The sequence below is a fragment of the Piliocolobus tephrosceles genome, chromosome 7 (genome assembly GCF_002776525.5).
Source record: "Piliocolobus tephrosceles isolate RC106 chromosome 7, ASM277652v3, whole genome shotgun sequence".
Classification (NCBI taxonomy): Eukaryota; Metazoa; Chordata; class Mammalia; order Primates; family Cercopithecidae; genus Piliocolobus; species Piliocolobus tephrosceles.
The window spans coordinates 2991345-3010971 of record NC_045440.1 but is presented as its reverse complement, the minus strand read 5'-3'; the positions used below and the strand labels follow the sequence as shown (position 1 = coordinate 3010971).

The 19627-nt window shown below is 43.7% G+C and overlaps 1 protein-coding gene across 3 annotated transcripts in view; it reads left to right on the top strand.

Moving 5' to 3' along the window:
- Nucleotides 1-19627, top strand: part of ERI1 (exoribonuclease 1) — a 162070-nt gene that overhangs the window by 68887 nt on the left and 73556 nt on the right. The window contains exon 7 of one of the 3 annotated variants that reach the window (XM_023225305.2): nucleotides 4711-5159. The exons of the other annotated variants lie outside the window; for them this stretch is intronic. Within the exon in view, the coding sequence (XP_023081073.1) occupies nucleotides 4711-4815 (105 nt within the window). The 3' untranslated portion in view covers nucleotides 4816-5159. Of the gene's footprint in view, nucleotides 1-4710; nucleotides 5160-19627 lie in introns of those variants that run through there. 3 annotated transcript variants of the gene reach the window in all.

Below are 19627 nucleotides of genomic sequence, written 5' to 3'. Positions count from 1 at the left end.
GCCTCAGCCTCCCAAAGTGCTGGGATTACAGGCGTGAGCCACCGCACCTGGCCTGAGAAAAATAATCTTTAAAAAATTTTATTTATTATTATTTTTTGTAGAGACAAGGTCTTGCCATATGCCCAGGCTAGATTTGAACTCTTGGGCTCAAGCCATCCTCCTGCCTCAACCTCTCAAAGTGTTGGGATTACAGGAGTAAGCCACTGCACTTGGCTTTTTTTTTTTTTCTTTTCTTTTCTTTGTTTGTTTGTTTTTTTTGAGACAGGGTCTCACTGTGTCACGAGGCTGGAGTGCAGTGGCACAATCATGGCTCACTGCAGCCTCAATCTCCTGGATTCAAGTGATCCTCCTGCCTCAGCCTCCCACGTAGCTGGGACTATGGGTGTATTCCTCCATGCCCAGCTAATTTTTGCTGTTGTTGTTTTGTAGAGACGAGGGCTCACTTATTGCCCAGGCTGGTCTCAAACTCCTGGGCTCAAGTGATCATCCTACCTTACCTCCCAAAGTGTTGGGATTACAGATGTGAGCCACTGTGCCCAGCCAGAAAAAAGAAAATCTGAAGGAAAAAATACAAGCAAGCCATGCATACACAGTTTTGTCCCCTAAAACTACGGTACACAAGAGAGGGTATAAATTATGGGACTGGCATCCATAAAATTCCCTAAGGGAAAGATACACAACATCTAGGGTTCCTCTGTAAGTCAAAGCAAACCCAAGTCAGAATGAGATGAAGGATTTAAATATGACCAAGGCGCCAATGTGTAAATGATACCATAGACAAGTGAGAACTCATTTGGGCCTTGAAAACTTGACTTTCTCTCAAGTACTCCCAATTTTACCCAGTAAGGAAAAGAGGTGGGTGGGGGATTAAGTTCTTATTTGCCCATCAAGAGTTTGTTTGCTTAAATTATCCAATGCCTTTGATGATACCATGTGCTTCTCTTTCTATGGGAGAAACTACATAATATCCAGAGAAGGCTAACTGGAATGGTGGAAAAGCCACTTCAGTGAGAAATGGCTGAAAAACCAGGCATATTTAACAAGAAGAGAAATCTGAATGAGGACAAGAGGGCTGCCAAGAATCTTTAGGAAGAAGCAGGGATGTGTGTTCTCCTGTAGTGCTGCAGAAGGCAGGGCTAGGACTGCAGGAGAGCTGCCCCACCTTTGAAGGAGCTCTCTGGGGCAGAGTTGATGATTTAGAAGATACGGATTTATTGTAAGGCCACGCCAGTGGAAGGTGGGGAGATTGGAATAAAGCCAAAAGGGAGGTAGAGAGAGCTGTTAAAGAATGTGGACTTCACAGCTTTCACTGCCTCCGTGCTCTTCCCCTTCCAATCTACCTCATACGCATACCAGTGTTACTTATCTGCTGGTCAAAACGTTGATTAGCTACCCATTACCTACTGAAGTATGCTGAAACTCCTTTTCCTGGTATTCAAAGCTTTCTGTGGTTTTACGCTTCTTTCTTTTTCAGCCATATCATCAGATTAATAATTTTCCCATGTTCTCCAGTTCTTAAATGTGGCATGCATTTCCCTGCCACATTCCTTCCCTGCTTAATTCCCTGCCTGTTGAAAACCTTTAGGGCCCAGGAAAAATTCCACCTGTTTCATGAAACCTATGTAGAGGCAAAGGGAACTTTCCTTTTACCTTCTGAAGGTTCAATAATTGGAGTCTCTGGAAGAAACCGACAATAGACAGATGAACAGGAGAAAAGGCATACAAATTTATTATGTGCACATGTGCACAGGAGCCACACAAACTATGACTCAGAGGAGGACCAGTTGACTGAAGCTTTTATACTCCACAGAAAAAAATAGGGGCTGGGGGCTCCTGGAGGATGGTGGTGATGAGATGTGGGAGGGAGAGGGGCAGAAATAAACTGTGAACAAAGGCTGCTTTATCTGCTTATAATGCAGAAAAAGTGTCTCAGGCAGCAGCCCTCAGATGAATACATTGGTAGCCTATGGTAAAAGTATCTCTGAGCAAGAGGTCAGACCTTTAGTCTACTTTCCTGAGTTAATCTTCCCTGCCTGATGATTGCATTCCTCTGGAGGAACTTCCCTTAGTCAGATAAGAGAGGACTACAGAAAGCCCTTCTCTGCATTTGCTACTCCCCAGGTACTCTCAGTTTGAAGTCCAAAGTAGCGTATTTGGGGAATTGTTTTCTGAGCCCCAACACCAACGCCATCCAACCTTTCTTTATGCCAGGGGAATGCACTGCTTTCTTCCTGTGTTCCCATAATACTCTCATGGTCTTTCTGACACTGATCCAGCCTATCTTTTCTTCTTTTTTCTTTTTCTTTTGAGACAGTCTCGCTTTGTCAGCCAGGCTGGAATGCAGTGGCGTGATCTCGGCTCACTGCAACAACCTCCACCTCCTGGGTTCAAGTGATTCTCCTGCCTCCGCCTCCTGAGTAGCTGGGACTACATGCATGCACCACCACACCTGGCTAATTTTTGTATTTTTAGTAGAGACAGGGTCTCACCATGTTGGTCAGGCTGGTCCCAAACTCCTGACCTCAAGCAATCTACCCACGTCGGCTTTCCAAAAGGCTGGGAATACAAGTGTGAGCCACCACACCTGCCCTACCGCCCTATCTTTTATCTAATTTGGTATCTGTATAGCATTTTTTTTTTTTTTTTTAGTTCATACAGTATTTTTACAAACAAAAGTATTACCTACCTGGGAGAGCAGTATTCCCATTTCACAAATAACTCAGGCTTTGAGAGTTTAAGCAACTTGACCATAACCATAGAGCTAATACTTGCTAAGGCTGGAATTCAAACTCAAGTTTTTTAACCCAAAGTGCAGACTCTGCTTCCCCTCACACTGTTGTGAGGATGTTTTATAAGTCTAATAAATATGACAGAGATTTTCAAATTCTGAAGTGCTACCCAGATCAAAAGAGGGTTTTATCCATTAGACTGCAGCCTTGTAGAAGCTAGAGACCAAGTCATTTTCATCTGCGCATATAAATGCATATTCTCAGGTCCACCCAGACCTGCTGAATCAGTGACTCCAGGGTGGGGTCCAGCAGACTTTGTTAGAACAAAGCCTTCCAGGTGTCTGCTGCATGCTCAAAGTCTGAGAACCAAGACTCTAAGAGAAGATTATGTTTTTTCTTTATTTTTTTTTTTTTGTGGGGCCCTTGTCCTACAGAGACTACGGGGCATTACGGGATCATTAACAAGTACGCAAACCTCAATTCTCAGAGGAGAGAATTGCTACTAGTGCTGAGTAAGCAAAGATTTTATCAGGATAAAAAAATTTAAAGACTAACCTGGCTAGATTATGAGCTCTAAGGGGTGTTGGCTTACCTGGAAGGCAGATGTCAAGTAAAGCTTTGAGTAGAGAAGGCAAGAAGACAGGACGTTGAAAGGAAAATTATTTATGGGTGTCAGAAAAACTCATTGGGAGGGGAAAAAAGATTTATTATGGAATTTTAATATGAGAAAGAAATGACGCTTTTGTAAAAAAGGCTATTTACTGAACATTGCTGACAGCAGGCCTTTCATGAAAGGGTGGAACAATGGGGAGGAGTAGCAAACGTTGAGAGCAGATGATGAAGCACTGAAGGCAAGGGTAACCCCTGATCTCCAGAGAAGAGCTTTGAGTTCTTGTGACCATTTGATTCTGGAAAACACTAACATGAGTTCAGCTATAGACTGTTTTCATTATCTCTAAACAAATGCATTGTTCTAAAGAAGGAAACAAATACGTGTGAAGGGTTCCTGGTTTCTTGAAGCTATTTTGAATAATGCAAAAATGTTGGTTGTGACTCTCATTTAAAATGTGTCCAGAATGGGCTAGCAAAGAAGAGGAACTTGCTAAAGTTCAAATGACTGTGTCGATCTAAAAGAAAGAAGCTGAGGCCTAAAATATAATTGGAATAGTTTAGCCAAAGTGAGGACAGCTGCTGGGAAGACTCAGACCCAACTCGCCTTGGATATGAATTCCACTCGATCTTTGTTACAAGCAGGTTTGTTTGTTTTTTGAGACAGGGTCTCACTGTCATCCAGGCTGGAGTGCAGTGGATCCTGGCTTACTGCAGCCTTGACCTCCCCAGGCTCCGATGATCCTCCCACCTCAGCCTCCAGAGTAGCTAAGACTACAGGCGCACACCACCAGGCCTGGATAATTTTTGTGTTTTTTGTAGACGCAAGGTTTTGCCATGTTGCCCAGGCTGGTCTCAAACTCCTAGGCTCAAGCAATCCTCCAGCCTTGGCCTCCCAAAGTGCTGTGATTATAGGCGTGAGCCACTATGCCCGGCCCACAAGCAGATTTTTAAAGGCAAAAAAGAAGTTGTGGGGAAAGGGAGTAGGCTGATACAAAGTTGTTTGTCAGGAACTGGCTTACAGCAAAAACATTGATTAGTGATTGGCTATATATTGTTAGGCTATAGGGTGTGGTCATAGTGTTCAATGTGGCGTTATTAAGTTACCTTACAGCTACTTGTGGCAATAGAAAGCAGTTTTAAGAGTAGGACGTGTCTCATTTTAATGTCTCCCTGGGCCTGATAATTTAAAAGGACTTGCATTCCTCAGATCAAAGTCCATTTACTTTCTCAACTGTATAACCCAAGTAGCCTGAATAGATGTGCCCTGCGAGTGTCTGGGAGCCTCTGGTGTCCATGTTCATGTGATGTCCTGACAGGATGGCTTGTGATGAGTCTGCCCTCTGAGTGACACTGACATTTCTCCTTGCAGCCTGGCAGTAAGAGCCAGTTAGCAGAGAGAGACACGAACAGCACATATGCCAGGCTGCCGAGAAGAGATGAGGCAGAGAGGCCCCGACGCCTCTCCAGTTCCTGAGGCCACACTGCACACCTTTGTGAAGTGCAGCACCCCTGCCCCGATCTTCCAGCAGGTTTTCACCAGGTTCATGTTCACCTGTTCCACCTTGCTGTTGCCTTATTCCCCATTGTCTCTTGTTTTCTAGATGTGTCTTTGGGTTCTAGCAGCTCAGAGCTCTGAGTGTGGAATCATCATCAGTGTAGACCTTGGCCACTTCTTCATTTCCCCCTCCCCCAAGGCACCACTCACTTGGCTTCTGCAGGAACAAGCATTTAGTGCAGATATCAGCTAAATGGGGGGCAGGGGGCACCAGTGCAGACAGCACAGCCCAGAATTGGCTACTACTTAAGGATTAATGCTATACTGAAATGTTCACTGATAAAATGTGCTACCTGGATTTATTAGTCCAGTCTCACACTGCTATCAAGATACTATTTGAGACTGGGTAATTTATAAACAAAAAGAGGTTTAATTGACTCATAGTTCCTCATGGCTGGGGAGGCCTCAGGAAACTTAACAATCATGGTGGAAGGTGAAGGGGAAGCAAGGCACGTCTTACATGGCAGCAGGTGAGAGAGAAAGCAGGGGAAGCTGTCATTTATAAATACCATCAGATCTCATGAGAACTCACTCACTATCATGAGAACAGCCTGAAGGAAAGTACCCCTGTGATCCAGTCACCTCCCACCAGGACCCCCATTGACACATGGCGATTACAATTTGAGATGAGATTTGGGTGGGGACACAGAGCCAAACAATATCACTGGAGTTTCTTTCAAGATAATCCATGGGAGAAAGGTGAATGAGTGGGGCATTTTAGATGAAACCAGATTGGCTGTGCGTTAATAATTGTTGAAGCTGCCAAGGGTGCATTGAGGTTCTTTATACTAGTCTGGTTACTTTTGTATGTACTTGAAATTTCCCACAATAAATTATTATTTTTTAAAATGGATGCTGGAATCCCTCAGGCATTGCCAGCTCAGCCATTTTCTTTCCGGCCATCCTTCACCTGATATGTTCCCTGGGATCCCTCTTCCCCTCTGCTACCCATTTCTTCACTCTCTTTCTTTCATGGCTCTCAAAATTCCTGTCTTGTCTTCCCTACCTAAAGGGAACACTTAAAACAACTCCCCTCCCTCCCTCCCTCCCTTCCTTTCTCCCTCCCTCCCTCCCTCCCTCTCTCTTTCTTTCTTTCTTTTCCTCCTCCTCCTCCTTCTTCTTCTTTTGTTTTAAGGAGCAGGGAGTTTAATAGGCAAGAAAGAAGGGGGAAGAAAGAAAGAAGCAGCTCCCCTGTACAGAGACAAAGGGAGGGGTGCTCCAAAGCCAAGAGAGGGAGCCCCCACAACTCCCATTTCTTATGGAAAACAAGCAATTTGATTATTCTATGTCTAGACTTCTCATTAGCCTGCACTGGAAGACCAAATATACCCATTAATATTGTTTTTCTGAACAAAAGTTGTTCTTTCTGTATGAAGAATTCTGCCTTCATCTCAGTCATCCTGCAGCCACCTTTTAAAGTCACTGTATCCCGCCACCCCATTAGAACTCTAATATTTGTTTAACCTCAGAGTAGAATGGAAAGCATGAATGGTAGATATTTCTTATGACTCCAGGAAGTGGAATTTAGTCTCTCTCTAGAACCTTCCATCAGGAGAGGTCCACCATGAGCCTGGTTTAGAGGGGAAAGAGAATGGAGACCCCCACAATGTCCTCAGACTCTTGTTTTCTTTGTCTTCCTCTTTTCCTTTTACCAGAACTTCTGGCAAGTAACATGTTGACTCATGGTGTTTTATCACTTCCTTCCTCTGGCTCACTTGCAGTAGAAATACTAATGAGTTGCCAAGTCACCAGTAGGCAGGAAAAGATGGAAGGGCTTCTCTGCCATGGAACCTTGATCATCTGGTGTTAATAATCAGAAAACAACATTGACAAAATGAGAGTTAAGCTGAATGAGAAGGTATCTCCTGCTTTCTGGCATGAAATCTTTCTTTCTTTGTTTCCTTTGAAGTCCATATCTGTGTAAAAGATGCAACAGCAGGAATGATCTGTACTTCTTGGGGGTCTTAATCTCTGCTGTGTTGAAAGGATATTGAAAGAAATGGATAGGCACCTACATCTGGGATCCTCATCTTAGAGACTAGGTACCTGCTTGGGAACTCTTAGGCAAATGGCTTCTCTCCTTCCCCATTTCCCTTCAGGGACCAGAAGGTCAGACAGAAAGTCCACCTTGAACCTATCTAAGTTCTGGGAGACAGCCTTTCTAGAAACATAGGGAAAGTGAATGATGAGATACTCAGAGAGTCATAATTATAAGAGTCCAGTCTGGTTAGTTTGGGGTGAACTAAGGCATGAAATGCATTGGAGAAAAGTGGGGAGGATGGAATATCCTAAATTTTGTAAATCGTAAAAGTAGGGTTGCTAGATAAAATATGGAATACCCACTTTAGTGTGAACCTCAGATAAACATCAAGTAAATTTTTAGCATAAGCATTTCCTCAATATTGCATGGGACACAAGTATACTGAAAAAATGTATTTGCTGTCTATCTGAAATTTAATTTTAACTGAGACCCTGCATTTTTTATTTGCTGGTAACCCTAGAAAAGCCCAGCCAATCGGAGCTTTTATCACTCCATTGAATGTAACAAGTGGTCACTGCGCATTTGTCGGGGAAAGCAAAGTCAATGACTGTGATAATAATCCCTTATCTTGACCTACTTTCAGTGAAAAACATTACTTCTTTTATTCCTTTGGGAATGTTGCCAAAACAATGGCTGCACTCTGATGGTAACTCCCATCCAAAGATCTTTTATTATGTGGTATATGCTCCGTAGAGAAAGCATAACATAATAAAAGAAAGCATACCCTCTAGGGGTCAGAAATTGATGTTTATCTCCATTCTTTTTCTTTCTGTTTTTGATGCCTTATGAATTTTTATTTCTTTATTAAGGAAAAATTTAAACATATACCAAAGCAGGTTCAAAGTACAATGAACCTCCATGTACTCAGTATCCAGCCTCAGCAGTCATCAACTCATAATCAATACAGCCTCATCATGCTCACTTTGGGAGCACATATACTAAACTTAAAATGATACAGAGTTTTGCATGGCCCACCCAAGTGAAAAAAAAAGGGGGGGGGGGTAGGAAGAATACTCCTTCATGCTTGGCACAGTGGTTCATGCCTGTAATCCTAGTACTTTGGGAGGCTGAGGCAGGAGGATCACTTGAATCCAGGAGTTCAAGACCAGCCAGGGCAACATAGCAAGACCCTGTCTGTACAATTTTTTTTTTTTTTTCAATTTAGCCTGGTGTGGTGGTGCACACCTGTAGTCCCAGCTACTTGGGAGGCTGAGGCAGGAGGATCACTTGATCCTAGGAGTTTGAGGTTGCAGCAGTGAGCTTTCATGGTATCACTGCTCTCCAGCCTGGGCAACAGTGAGACCCTGTCTCAAAGAATACTGCCTCATCTATTCCACCACACTTTTGTCCATTCCAACCCCATTATTTTGAAATAAATTCCAGAGAGCTGGAGCATTATTGCTTTGTAACTTTCTACTTCTCACTGTACCTTTTCTTTCCCAGTAGTGGAATTGTATGGACAGTGGCTGCCCCACATCTGAACATTCGTCGCCCCACATTTTTATCATTGTGTAGTTGCCTGCCTTCCCGATATCAAATCCCCAAATATGCATTTTCCAACCTCCCTTAAGTCCACAGCTCAGACACTCAACTTCAGTTTTGAAAATCAGACCCTCTTGGCACAAGATTTTGACTAGAACTTGGGCTTGAAGGAAGCGGGAGTTGGGTGCACGCCATCAGGTCAGCTCTGCAGTGGCATTCTGGGGGCTGCTCCTGGAGGATGACCCAGGAAAATATTCCTCCTGCTTTTTCCAAGGAGTTTGTGAGTACCCTAACCACCTTAATAAAGCCCTTCCTTTACACATTAGCTAGAGGGATTCCACTGACTTTTACTAAATAGCTGGACTGATACAAAAGCTGATCTTTCTAACCTTTTAAGACGCCTAAGAGGAGAGATGTACACAAGCACTTCAGTCACTCAGGAGAAAAATGTTGTGATTTGTATGAATATGATAATTTATTAAGTACAGGTAATTATAGGACCACCCTATAGCAGTCGTTCCCAAAGTGTAATCCTCCCTGCATCCCCCTCCAGCCCACCAACCAACAGCATCAACATCACCTAAAAACTTCTATAAATTCAGATTCTTGGACCTATTCCCAAGACCTCGTGAATCAGAAACTTGGGGGCGGGGCCTAGTAATCTGTGTTTTAACGAACTCTAGGTGATTTACGTCAGCAAATTCCAGCCTGAGTGCTACATTCTGTGCCCACTGCTTTTTTTGTTTTGTTTTATTTGTTTGTTTGTTTGTTTGTTTTGTTGTTGTTGTTTTGAGACAGTGTCTCGCTCTGTCACCCAGGCCGGAGTGCAATGACATGATCTTGACTCACTGCAAACTCTGCCTCCTGGGTTCAAGCGATTCTCCTGCCTCAACCTCACGAGTAGCTGGGATTACAGGTTTGTACTTCCATGCCTGGCTAATTTTTGTATTTTCAGTAGAGACAGGATTTCACCATGTTGGCCAGGCTGGTCTTGAACCCCTGACCTCAAGTGATCACCCGCCTCGGCCTCCCAAAGTGCTGGGATTATAGGCCTGAGCCATCATGCCCGGCCCTACCACTTGTTTTTATAAATAAAGTTTTATTGGCACACAGCTGCACTCATTCATTTATGTATTGCCTCTCTCTGCATGTGTACTAAACTAGTAGAGCATCATGGTTGTGATAGAGACCATAATGATCCACAAAGCCTACAATATGTACTATCTAGCCCTCAACAGAGAAAGTCCGGGCCCCTGATTTAGATTCACTCTAAATGGTGAGACAGTAAACATTAGAGGAGGAGTCAATAAGAACTAAACAGGAATATGTGACACTAATTTATAACAAAGTGTAGCTGTTGGGATTGGTGTCCATAAAATGGCAGTCTTTCCTTAGCTGAGGTCTGTGAGAGACAGAACAGCAGGTTTTTTCTAACTTGTTAATGGCAATCTTCATGCTGAGGACAAATTTAACAAACTCTTATTTGATCAAGATGCTTTTTTTAAAGCGTGTGCAAGAGCACGCGTGTGTTGGTTTGTGTGTATCTAGAAGATAATCTCTTGAGCAACCAGGAGGAATCACAGAAAAGAGAATTTTATCCTCCTATTAGGAAATAACTCTAGTCCTCTGTCAAGTCCTAATTTGTTTGTCTAGACTGCGGCATTTACCACGAATGCTAAAAAAAAATAGGGACAGTGGGCCAGGTGTGGTGGCTCACACCTGTAATCCCAGAACTTTGGGAGGCCAAGGTGGACAGACTGCTTGAGCCCAGGAGTTCAGGACCAGCCTGGACAAGATGGTGAGACCACCAACGCTACAAAAATACCAAAAGTTAGCTGGGCATGGTGGCCTGCACCTTTGGTCCCAGCTACTCGGGAGACTGAGGTGGAAGGATAACTTAAGCCCAGAATTTTGAGACCAGCCTGGGTAATATGGCAAAACCCCGTCTCTACAAAAAATACAAAAACTAGGTGGGTGTGGTGGTGTGCACCTATAGTCCCAAGCTACTTTAGAGTCCGAGGTGGGAGGATCTCTTGAGCCAGGGAGGTCGAGGCTGCAGCAAACTGAGATCACACCACTGCACTCCAGCCTGGGTCACAGTGATACCCTGTCTCAAGAGCAGCCAACCAACCAACCAGTTCATTCTGTTTGACCCTCAATTTCACTCCTAGGAATGCACTGTAACAAAATAAGTAAGGATGTGTTCAATGATATAGCAACAAAACCTGTTGGTTGCAGCACTGTTTATAACAGTAAAAAATGAAAAGCAGCCTAAATGTCCTACCTAATCAGTGTGGTTAACAGTGATATACACATGTTATGGAAATACTATGTGGCCATTAACATGATGTAAAACCTTACATATTGGCATGGATAAATACTCATACTGTTGAGTGAGCAACAGTGTCAAAACATTATTTTGTATATTTTCCTGCAAGGGGCTTACTATTATGTATACCCATTTATATGCCTACATTATAATCTATAAGTGTACACAGGAAAATTCCCCCAAATTTTAACTGGTTTTAACCTACTTAGTGCTGGGCAGTAGGATTATGAGTAACTTTGACATCCTTCTCACCCTCTCATCTTATTTTTTTTTTTTTTTAAGTTTTTTGAATTTTACTCTAAGTTCTAGGATACACGTGCAGAATGTGCAGGTTTGTTACATAGATATACATGTGCCTGGTGGTTTGCTGCACCCACCAACCCATCTTCTAGGTTTTAAGCCCCACATGCATTAGGTATTTGTCCTGATGCTCTGCCTCCCCTTGCCCCCCCACCATCATCTTATTTGTATTTATTTTTAAATTATATTTATATTTATTTATTTTTGAGATGGAGTTGCGCTCCTGTTGCCCAGTCTGGAGTACAATGGAGCGATCTTGGCTCACTGCAATCTCTGCCTCCCGAGTTAAAGCCATTCTCCTGCCTCAGCCTCCCTAGTAGCTGGGGATTACAGGTGCATGCCACCACACCTGGCTGACTTTTTTTTTTTCTTGTATTTTTAGTAGAGACAGGGTTTCAACATGTTGGCCAGGCTGGTCTTGAACTCCTGACCTTAGGCCCACCTCGGCCTCCTAAAGTGCTGGGATTACAGGCTTGAGCCACTGCACCCTGCCCTTATTTTTACTTTTAATTTTTCTCCGGTGATCATGTATTACTTGTGTAATTATATGTATTTTAATGCACCTGCATATACAGACATCTTAGTTTGGAGATGTAACAACATATTTAAATAGATAAATTTAGATCCCCTACCTTCTGTTCAAGTTGACATAAATGTCCTCCCCATGCAGCTGGGTGGGAGCGCCAGGCCCCACAAGGGTTGCAGGTTCCCTACTTTTGCAGAGGGAAAGAGGCAGATTCTGGTAGGGACAACACATTAAGGACCCCTTGCTTCTTCCTCATTTCCTGGGTAGGATGGTCAATCACCCCAGTATGCCTGGAACTGAAGGATTTCCCAGGATACAAGACTTTCAGTACAAACAGGGAAAATCCCAGGCGAAATGGGTCCAGTTAATCATCCCATTTCTGGCAGATTTTTAAAAAATGGTATATACGCCTACAGGTACACAGAGCTACGTTTGTGACTCATGCTGCGGTGTGTGGTTTCATGAGAAGTTACTTATGAAATCATTGCTGATTTCTGATCCTCATGGCCAGGAAAGGTAATAAACTCAACAGGGTTGAGGTCAGTTCAAAAAAGAGGCCTTCTGACCCCAAAGAAAGCAGAACTCATTTCAGGCGTTCTGCATTTCTCTGCATTTAACACCAGTGCATGCATTTGTTCTGTGTCTGAGCCTCTATAAATAAAAGAAAAAAAAAATTAACGTGTTTTCTGAACAATTCAGGTCAAATTAGTCATTCAGTGACTCAATTTCCTACTTTCTTTACAATTAAACATTAAACTAATGTCACTGAAATTGCATTTACTATATTCCATTAGCCCGAGTTGTGCCCATTCTGCTAAAGCTCTCGACATTCTTATTATCATTAAAGAGAAAGAGGAAAGGACCAGGAGTGGGGACCAGCAAACCACGGCTTGTGTGGGAAGGAAATTTGACTGTGATGCAAGCGGAAATTTGTGTAAACTGCTGGGAGATTAACACTGAGTATCTCTCTGTGTGTTGCCCATCCACCCATTTATCAGTGGTGGGAGAGATGGCGCAGAGGGGGAGCAATGCCCGTTCGACAAGTGCAAGTTGTGGGCTCAACTGGCTGCTGGGCAGTCATCCTTTGTTTGAAAGCAGCACACCTCCTTTTCACCAGCGGAGTCAGGAGCTGTTCTCCTGGGTAATTTCAGAGAATTCACCTCATTGCTCACATGCACGTCATTCCCTTTGGATCATAGCATGCTGGAGGGTTTAACCAGGGAAGTGACAATGAGTGTCTCTGCAGAACAGGCCAAGCACATTCCCTGATCAGGTCATGCGGGTGAGTTAATACGTTCACTACGTGCTCCTCCTACCCTGGAGAGCAGCATGGCGTTAGTTCCTAAGCCGCAGGGTTAGCACGTACAGTCTTATGTAGGGGCCTTGGCTGTAGAGTTAACCAGACTTAGGGCAGAGTTGTAGCTCAACCACTTCCTCACTGTGTGATATTTGGCAAGTTATTCGCCATCACTAAGGCTCGGTTTCCTCAAATAGATGAGGGAAATAACACGGTTCCCACCTCACTCTCATCTTTCCCCTTCTTCACTGAGTTTCTCTCACCTGTGCTTCTTTGTTGCCTGTAAAACATATAGGCCAAGGAGAAAGTTGATTCTGGCATATTCCAGACCATTCTCACCTTTAATTTAGTTTATTTAATTTTAAAAATATTTATAAATAGAGATGGGGTCTTGCTATGTTGCCCAGGCTAGTCTTGAACTGCTGGGTTCGAGTGGGCTTCCTGCCTTGGCATCCCCAAGTGCTGGAATTATAGGTGTGAGATACCACACCCAGCCTGCATCTCTTTCCACTGGGGAACTTAAGATTCTTCTTCCTTTTCTGAGAATGACTTGGACACGAGGGTTTGCAAGGTATGTTCCATGGACCACTGGTGGTTCACTGTGGTCCCTACATGATGCAAACTTCAGAGGGAAGAAAATACCCTATGAGGAGGAAGGAGAGAGGAGCCCGCCTGGCTCTGAGTGGAGACTCCTGGCTCTATCTTCAGAACTCCACTCCTGGTCACCATCAGATTCCTGCCCGGAGCCCACAGATTCCAGTCCTTTGTTGTTCTCCCCGCCTCTTCTTCACCAGCTGCACCAATTGACGAGGTTTGGGTAGCAGGAGCGATGCCTTGGGTTTTTGTTGTTTTACACCATTAAGAAAAATAGAGGGATTAGGTGGGAGAGTCCGCTTCGCTTTTCAGTGAAGAAATGAAAGGTGTGGCATGATGGGTTCAGGTGCATTTTGCTGGTGGGAATGGAAATAAGATTGGGAGGAGGAGGATGTGAATGTGAACAATGAGACAGATTCCCTGAAATTACCCAAGGGAACGGCTCCTGACTCGACCGTTGGCAAAGAGGGTGTGCTACTTGCAAAGCAAGGATGACGGCCGAGATGAGATCACATTTGCATTTTTTTGGATTGTCATCAGTCTCACTGTGCCATGTTTCCAATCTGCACATGTGCGGATGTGCAACCGGAAGACACAGACAGGCACCAAGAGCCAATATTGAAAATCCCACCTTCTCCTTGTAAGCAAACCTAATCCAAGGACCTAGGACCCTTACTTGACCCAATTATCCAGAAACTCCACTGCTTCGTCCTGATATGCTGTGAGAAAGGAAAGGAAGAGGGGCCGACAGAGAAGGGGTATGGTGAGCTCAGGTGCGTTTTGCTGGTGGGGGGACACATTGGTGCCAACTTGTTCTGTTTGTCCAGTGATGTAAAAGCCTTTCAAAGTTCTCATTGGTTGACCCAGTCATTCTAGTTCTAGGAATCCAGCCAAAGGAAATAATCAGCAATGCAGATGAAGATCTATGTTAAGGGTACTTACTCTAGCTTATTTATTATGGTAAAATATTGGAAAAAAATCTACATGACCAAGGGTGGAAAATGAAGTAGAATATGATGGAATTCCACAGTCAATGAAGATGATGTTTTAGGAGTATTCATTTTTAAATGGAAAAAGTCACACATGCACATGGTTAAAAGTTTAAATAGGACAAAAGAGAAGAAATGAGAACGTAATCTCTCTCTGGGGTCCTCCTCTATAGATAAAACTATGTCCTCAGTTATAGATGGTGCTTTAGAAAAGAAATAGGTGAAACAAGAAAATGACTTCAAAGTAATGATAAGTGGAGGAAAGACGCAAGATCAAAAAACAACCACCACAAAATAAAACAATGAACTTCCTAGTATAATTGCAATTTGAGAGGCTTGAGAAGAGAGTAAGACAGAAAAGAAATATTCCAAGCTGTTTTTGAGTGATGAAATTTGGGATAGTATTTATTTTCTGTATTTTATAAACTATTTATAATGTGTAATATTATTTCTAATAGCATTTAAGGAGCTAAAAAATTGCATTTAAGTTCAGAATTCAGCAAGGAACAGCAATGATCTTCTGTAAATCATTTTTTCCTAAAAATCAAGATTCTTTATATTTACACATATGTGTTCCCCTATTTCCTTTATGCATAAGTTTAAAATAGTGCTGCAAGTTAATTATTCGAGAACACCCAGACAATGAGTTTTATCTCCCTGTTGGCCCTTCTTCAGCATCTAACTTAATCAACACAGGCAAGAAAGTTAGAAAACAACACCACAAGAAAGAATTCTTGGCCGGGCACGGTGGCTCACACCTGTAATCCCAGCACTTTGGGAGGCCGAGGTAGGTGGATCACTTGAGGTCAGGAGTTCAAGACCAGCCTGGACAACATGGTGAGACCCTGTCTCTACTAAAAATACAAAAATTAGCTGGGTATGGTGGCAGGCAGCTGTAATCCCAGTTACTCGGGAGGCTGAGGCAGGAGAATTGCTTGAACCCAGCATGTGGAGGAGGTTACATCACTGCACTCTAGCCTGGGCGACAGAGCGAGACTCTGTCTCAAAAAAAAAAAAAAAGTTCTTCCTATTGTTTGGTGGTCTTGTGCTCAAATAAAAATGTTTTGCTTCTTTTGCATTTCAGTGTCAAACACAGAAGTCTGAACTTTGCCTTTCTATAAATGAATCCATCAGGGAAGATAAATTTGACAGTGGTTCTTAGGTCAAGGTCTAATGTTATGAGAGTTTTCCAAAAGAATCCCAAGGGAAAGCATGTGTCTGGTTAGCATATGACAGCACTTAAGAACAAATTATTCCCAGTTTCCAAAAATGTGAAGTGTACATTTGGGAGTCAAGTCAAGTTTCTGGATTTACAATAGTATTTCAGAATCCATCCACATATTTTAAAGAGACAGACATTCCTAAATGCCCTCTAAAAAGACCCAGTAACAAAATTGTGAATTTTTGGGTGTTGGAAAGAGCTTTCTGCACTCACGCTGAAGTGTGTGTATGTGTTTTTGTTGTTGTTGTTTTGAGACAGGGTCTCACTCTGTCACTCAAGCTGGAGTGCAGTGGTGTAATCTCAGCACACTGCAACCTCCACCTCCCGGGTTCAAGTGATCCTCCTACCTCAGCCTCCCAAGTAGCTAGGACTACAGGCACGTGCCACCACACCTGGCTAATTTTTGTTGTTTTTGTAGAGACAGGGTTTCGCCATGTTGCCCAGGCTGGTCTCAAACTCCTGGGCTCAAACCATCTGCCCGGCTTGGCTTCCCGAAGTGCTGAGATTACAGGCCTGAAGCACTGTGCCCCGCCTGTGTATGTGTTTCCGTGATGGGGTCCCCACAGTGTGAAGGATCTTAAGTGTGAAGACCCTTATTTGGAGAGGATTTGGAGGGGTGCTGGCTTCTCGTTCTGTTCAGAATCTTCCCGTCTACACCACTGCACACGTGGCCTGTGGTCAGGCTCACCTCTGAGTCCAGGCTAGAATGAGCAAATATCTTGTTTATAGCCTCAGACTGGTTCATTGGTTAAGTAGGTGAAGATGTCATGAACTAAGATTTGGTCTTGTCATGGGTAAACAGATAGGGGACATCACTGAAGATTATGGGAATCAAATGAGTAATTTTTTTCCTTCGGTCTTTCTCACACATATCAACCTCTTAGGATGTATGATGGCTGTGAGCTGACAGTGCTGAGAGCAGGAAGGAACCAGGGCTGTGAGCAGTGGTTTACCACTTGGACAAGATTCAGACGTATACTTCTTCAAACCCTGAGTTCTTGAGAACTGGTGATTTATATTTTTAGGGATGTGTTTTGTCTTAGTTTCCTAGGACTGCCATAACTAAGTAACAGACCGAGTGGCTTCTCAAGTCCCAGAATTGTATTCGCTTACAGTTCTGGAGACTGGAAGTCTGAGACCAAGGTTTTGGCAGGGTTGGTTCCTTCTGAGGGCTGGGAGGGAGAATCTGTTCAGGCCTGTCTCTGAGGTCTTGAGAACTGGTGATTTATATTTTTAGAGATGTGTTTTGTCTTAGTTTCCTAGGACTGCCATAACTAAGTAACAGACAGAGTGGCTTCTCAAGTCCACTCTGAGAATTGTATTCGCTTACAGTTCTGGAGACTGAAAGTCTGAGACATGGTTTTGGCAGCGTTGGTTCCTTCTGAGGGCTGGGAGGGAGAATCTGTTCAGGCCTGTCTCCTGGCTTCTGGTGGTTTGCTGGGAGTCTTTGGCATTCCTTGGCTTGTGGGCACATCACTCTAATGGTTGCCTTCATGTTCACGTGCTACTTTCCCCGTGTGAGTAAAAATTTCCCCTTTTTTAAGGACATCAGTCATATTAGATCAAGTCCCACCCTATTACTTCATTTTAACTTAATCACCTTTTGAAAGACCAGGTCTCCAAATACAGCAGGGGTGTCCAGTCTTTTGGCTTCCCTGGGCCACATTGGAAGAAGAAGAATTGTCTCGGATCACACATAAAATACACTAACACTAACGAAACCTGATGAGCTTAAAAAAATCTTTTTTTTTTTTTTTGAGATGGAGTTTCGCTGTGTCGCCCAGGCTGGAGTGCAGTGGCGCAATCTCGGCTCACTGCAAGCTCCGCCTCCCGGGTTCATGCCATTCTCCCGCCTCAGCCTCCGAGTAGCTGGGACTTCAGGCGCCCGCCACCTCGCCCGGCTAATTTTTTGTATTTTTAGTAGAGACGGGATTTCACCGTGTTAGCCGGGATGGTCTCGATCTCCTGACCTCGTGATCCGCCCGCCTCAGCCTCCCAAAGTGCTGGGATTACAGGCTTGAGCCACCGCACCTGGCCAAAAAATCTCTTAATGTTTTAGGAAAGTTTATGAACCTGTGTTGGGCCACATTCAAAGCCGCCCTGGGCTACAGGTGGCCCAAGGGCCGCGGGTTGGAGAAGCTTGAAGTACAGTCACTTTCTGAAGTACTGGGGGTTGAAACTTTAATATGTGAATTTTGGGGGGGATGCAGTTCAACCCGTAACAAATATACACACAGGTATATGCATACACCTGGATAATATTTTTGGAAGGGAAGACCTTGTCTCAAAAAAAGAAGAAGAAGGAGAAGGAGAGGAGGAGGAGGAGGAGGAGGAGGAGAAAGAAAGTTTGTAAAACAGCATAAGACTATTTATTTATTTATTTATTTTTGAGGTGGAGTCTCACTCTGTCACGCAGGCTGGAGTGCAGTGGTGCAATCTCAGCCCACTGCAACCTCCGCCTCCTGGTTCTAGCAATTCTCCTGCCTCAGCCTCCTGAGTAGCTGGGATTACAGGCACATGCCACCAATCCCAGCTAATTTTTTTTTTTTTGTATTTTTAGTAGAGATGGGATTTTGCCACATTGTCCAGGCTGGTCTCGAACTCCCGACCTCAGACAATCCACCCGCCTCGGCCTCCCAAAGTGCTGGGATTACAGGTGTGAGCCACCATGCCTGGCCAATTAAAATAATGATTTTGTCAATGGAAGAGCTAGGTGTGACTTTTACAGGAAGATGCCCGTGTGTTGAAAGTGTCATTTATCATTCAAAAGCAGATAAAGGAAACTTCTTTTTTATTGTACTTTTTTATTGTGGTTTCCCATACACCAGTCAGCTAGCTTCAACATTACTAATAATTGGTATAAGCTAATTGTTTAATAATAACAAGGATAGTAGTGATTTTTAGCAACTTAAAAGCTTTGCTGGAGAATATTATCAAATACAAAAAGCAGACAAAGCATTGAGGACAATTGAAAAATTAGCTCCAGTGTTTCTGAACAAGCTCTGATTTCTAAAATAATAGCATATTACAGTATGAGCCTGAGAATCGTCGTGGACTCTCAGGACAAATCCAAGCAACCAGCAGCGTCTCCTCAAGGGGCAGAGGATTGTGCCCTCGTTCTCAGTGCAGACTTGGGCAGCATTCCAGAAGCCTCTCCAAGAGTTGAGCATTGATATTTGCCTCGCAATCCCTCTCTCTGCAAGGGCTGAGTCTCACACTTTTCAATCCACGTACCTCTTTGATGAGGCGAAAATCCTCCCCACCGTCTGCCCCACCTGTTTGCTCTGCGCACAGGGGAGAGAGCTTGGCTCTGTTCCCTCTCCTTCTCTGCGTCCTGTGTGTTGATGGATGATGAGTTTCCAGCAGCCCAACTGCTCAGAACAAAGACACATCTCCTTTCTCTCTTCTCTGTGTGCTAGTTGAGGAACATAAATGTGTTTCTCATTATTTGGTCTGTTTTACAATGTGAGTTCCTGCTGGAGTTCACTGCTTTGGGGATTACAAGGTATTTCATCTCCTCTAGGACAGGCCCTTCCCTAGCACTTAACAATGGCAGTCTGTCTGAAGACAGGAAGCCCTGAAGTGTTTTGCTAAATTTAAAGGCTCAGACAAATATTAAGGTTGGAGAGATTTTTCTTATTTTTTCTTAAACCTAATCCTTTTATATAGCTAGGGTGTGTATGTGTTATGGGGATTGGGAGAGTCCTAAAATGGGTGGTAGGAAGGATCCGAAGATAATTAATTCTCAGCTTAAAAACCATAATGGCACAATGGAAACAGAATGGACTTTAGAACCAGAAGGTGGGATGTGAATCCTGCGGTTTTCCTACTGGCGGTTGTAACAGCTTTACTTCCATCAGCTGCAAGATGAGGATTGTATAACCTGCTTTCTTAGGACTGGTGTGAAGACTAAATGAGATGCTGCGTGAGAGCATCTGGCACGCTGTGGGG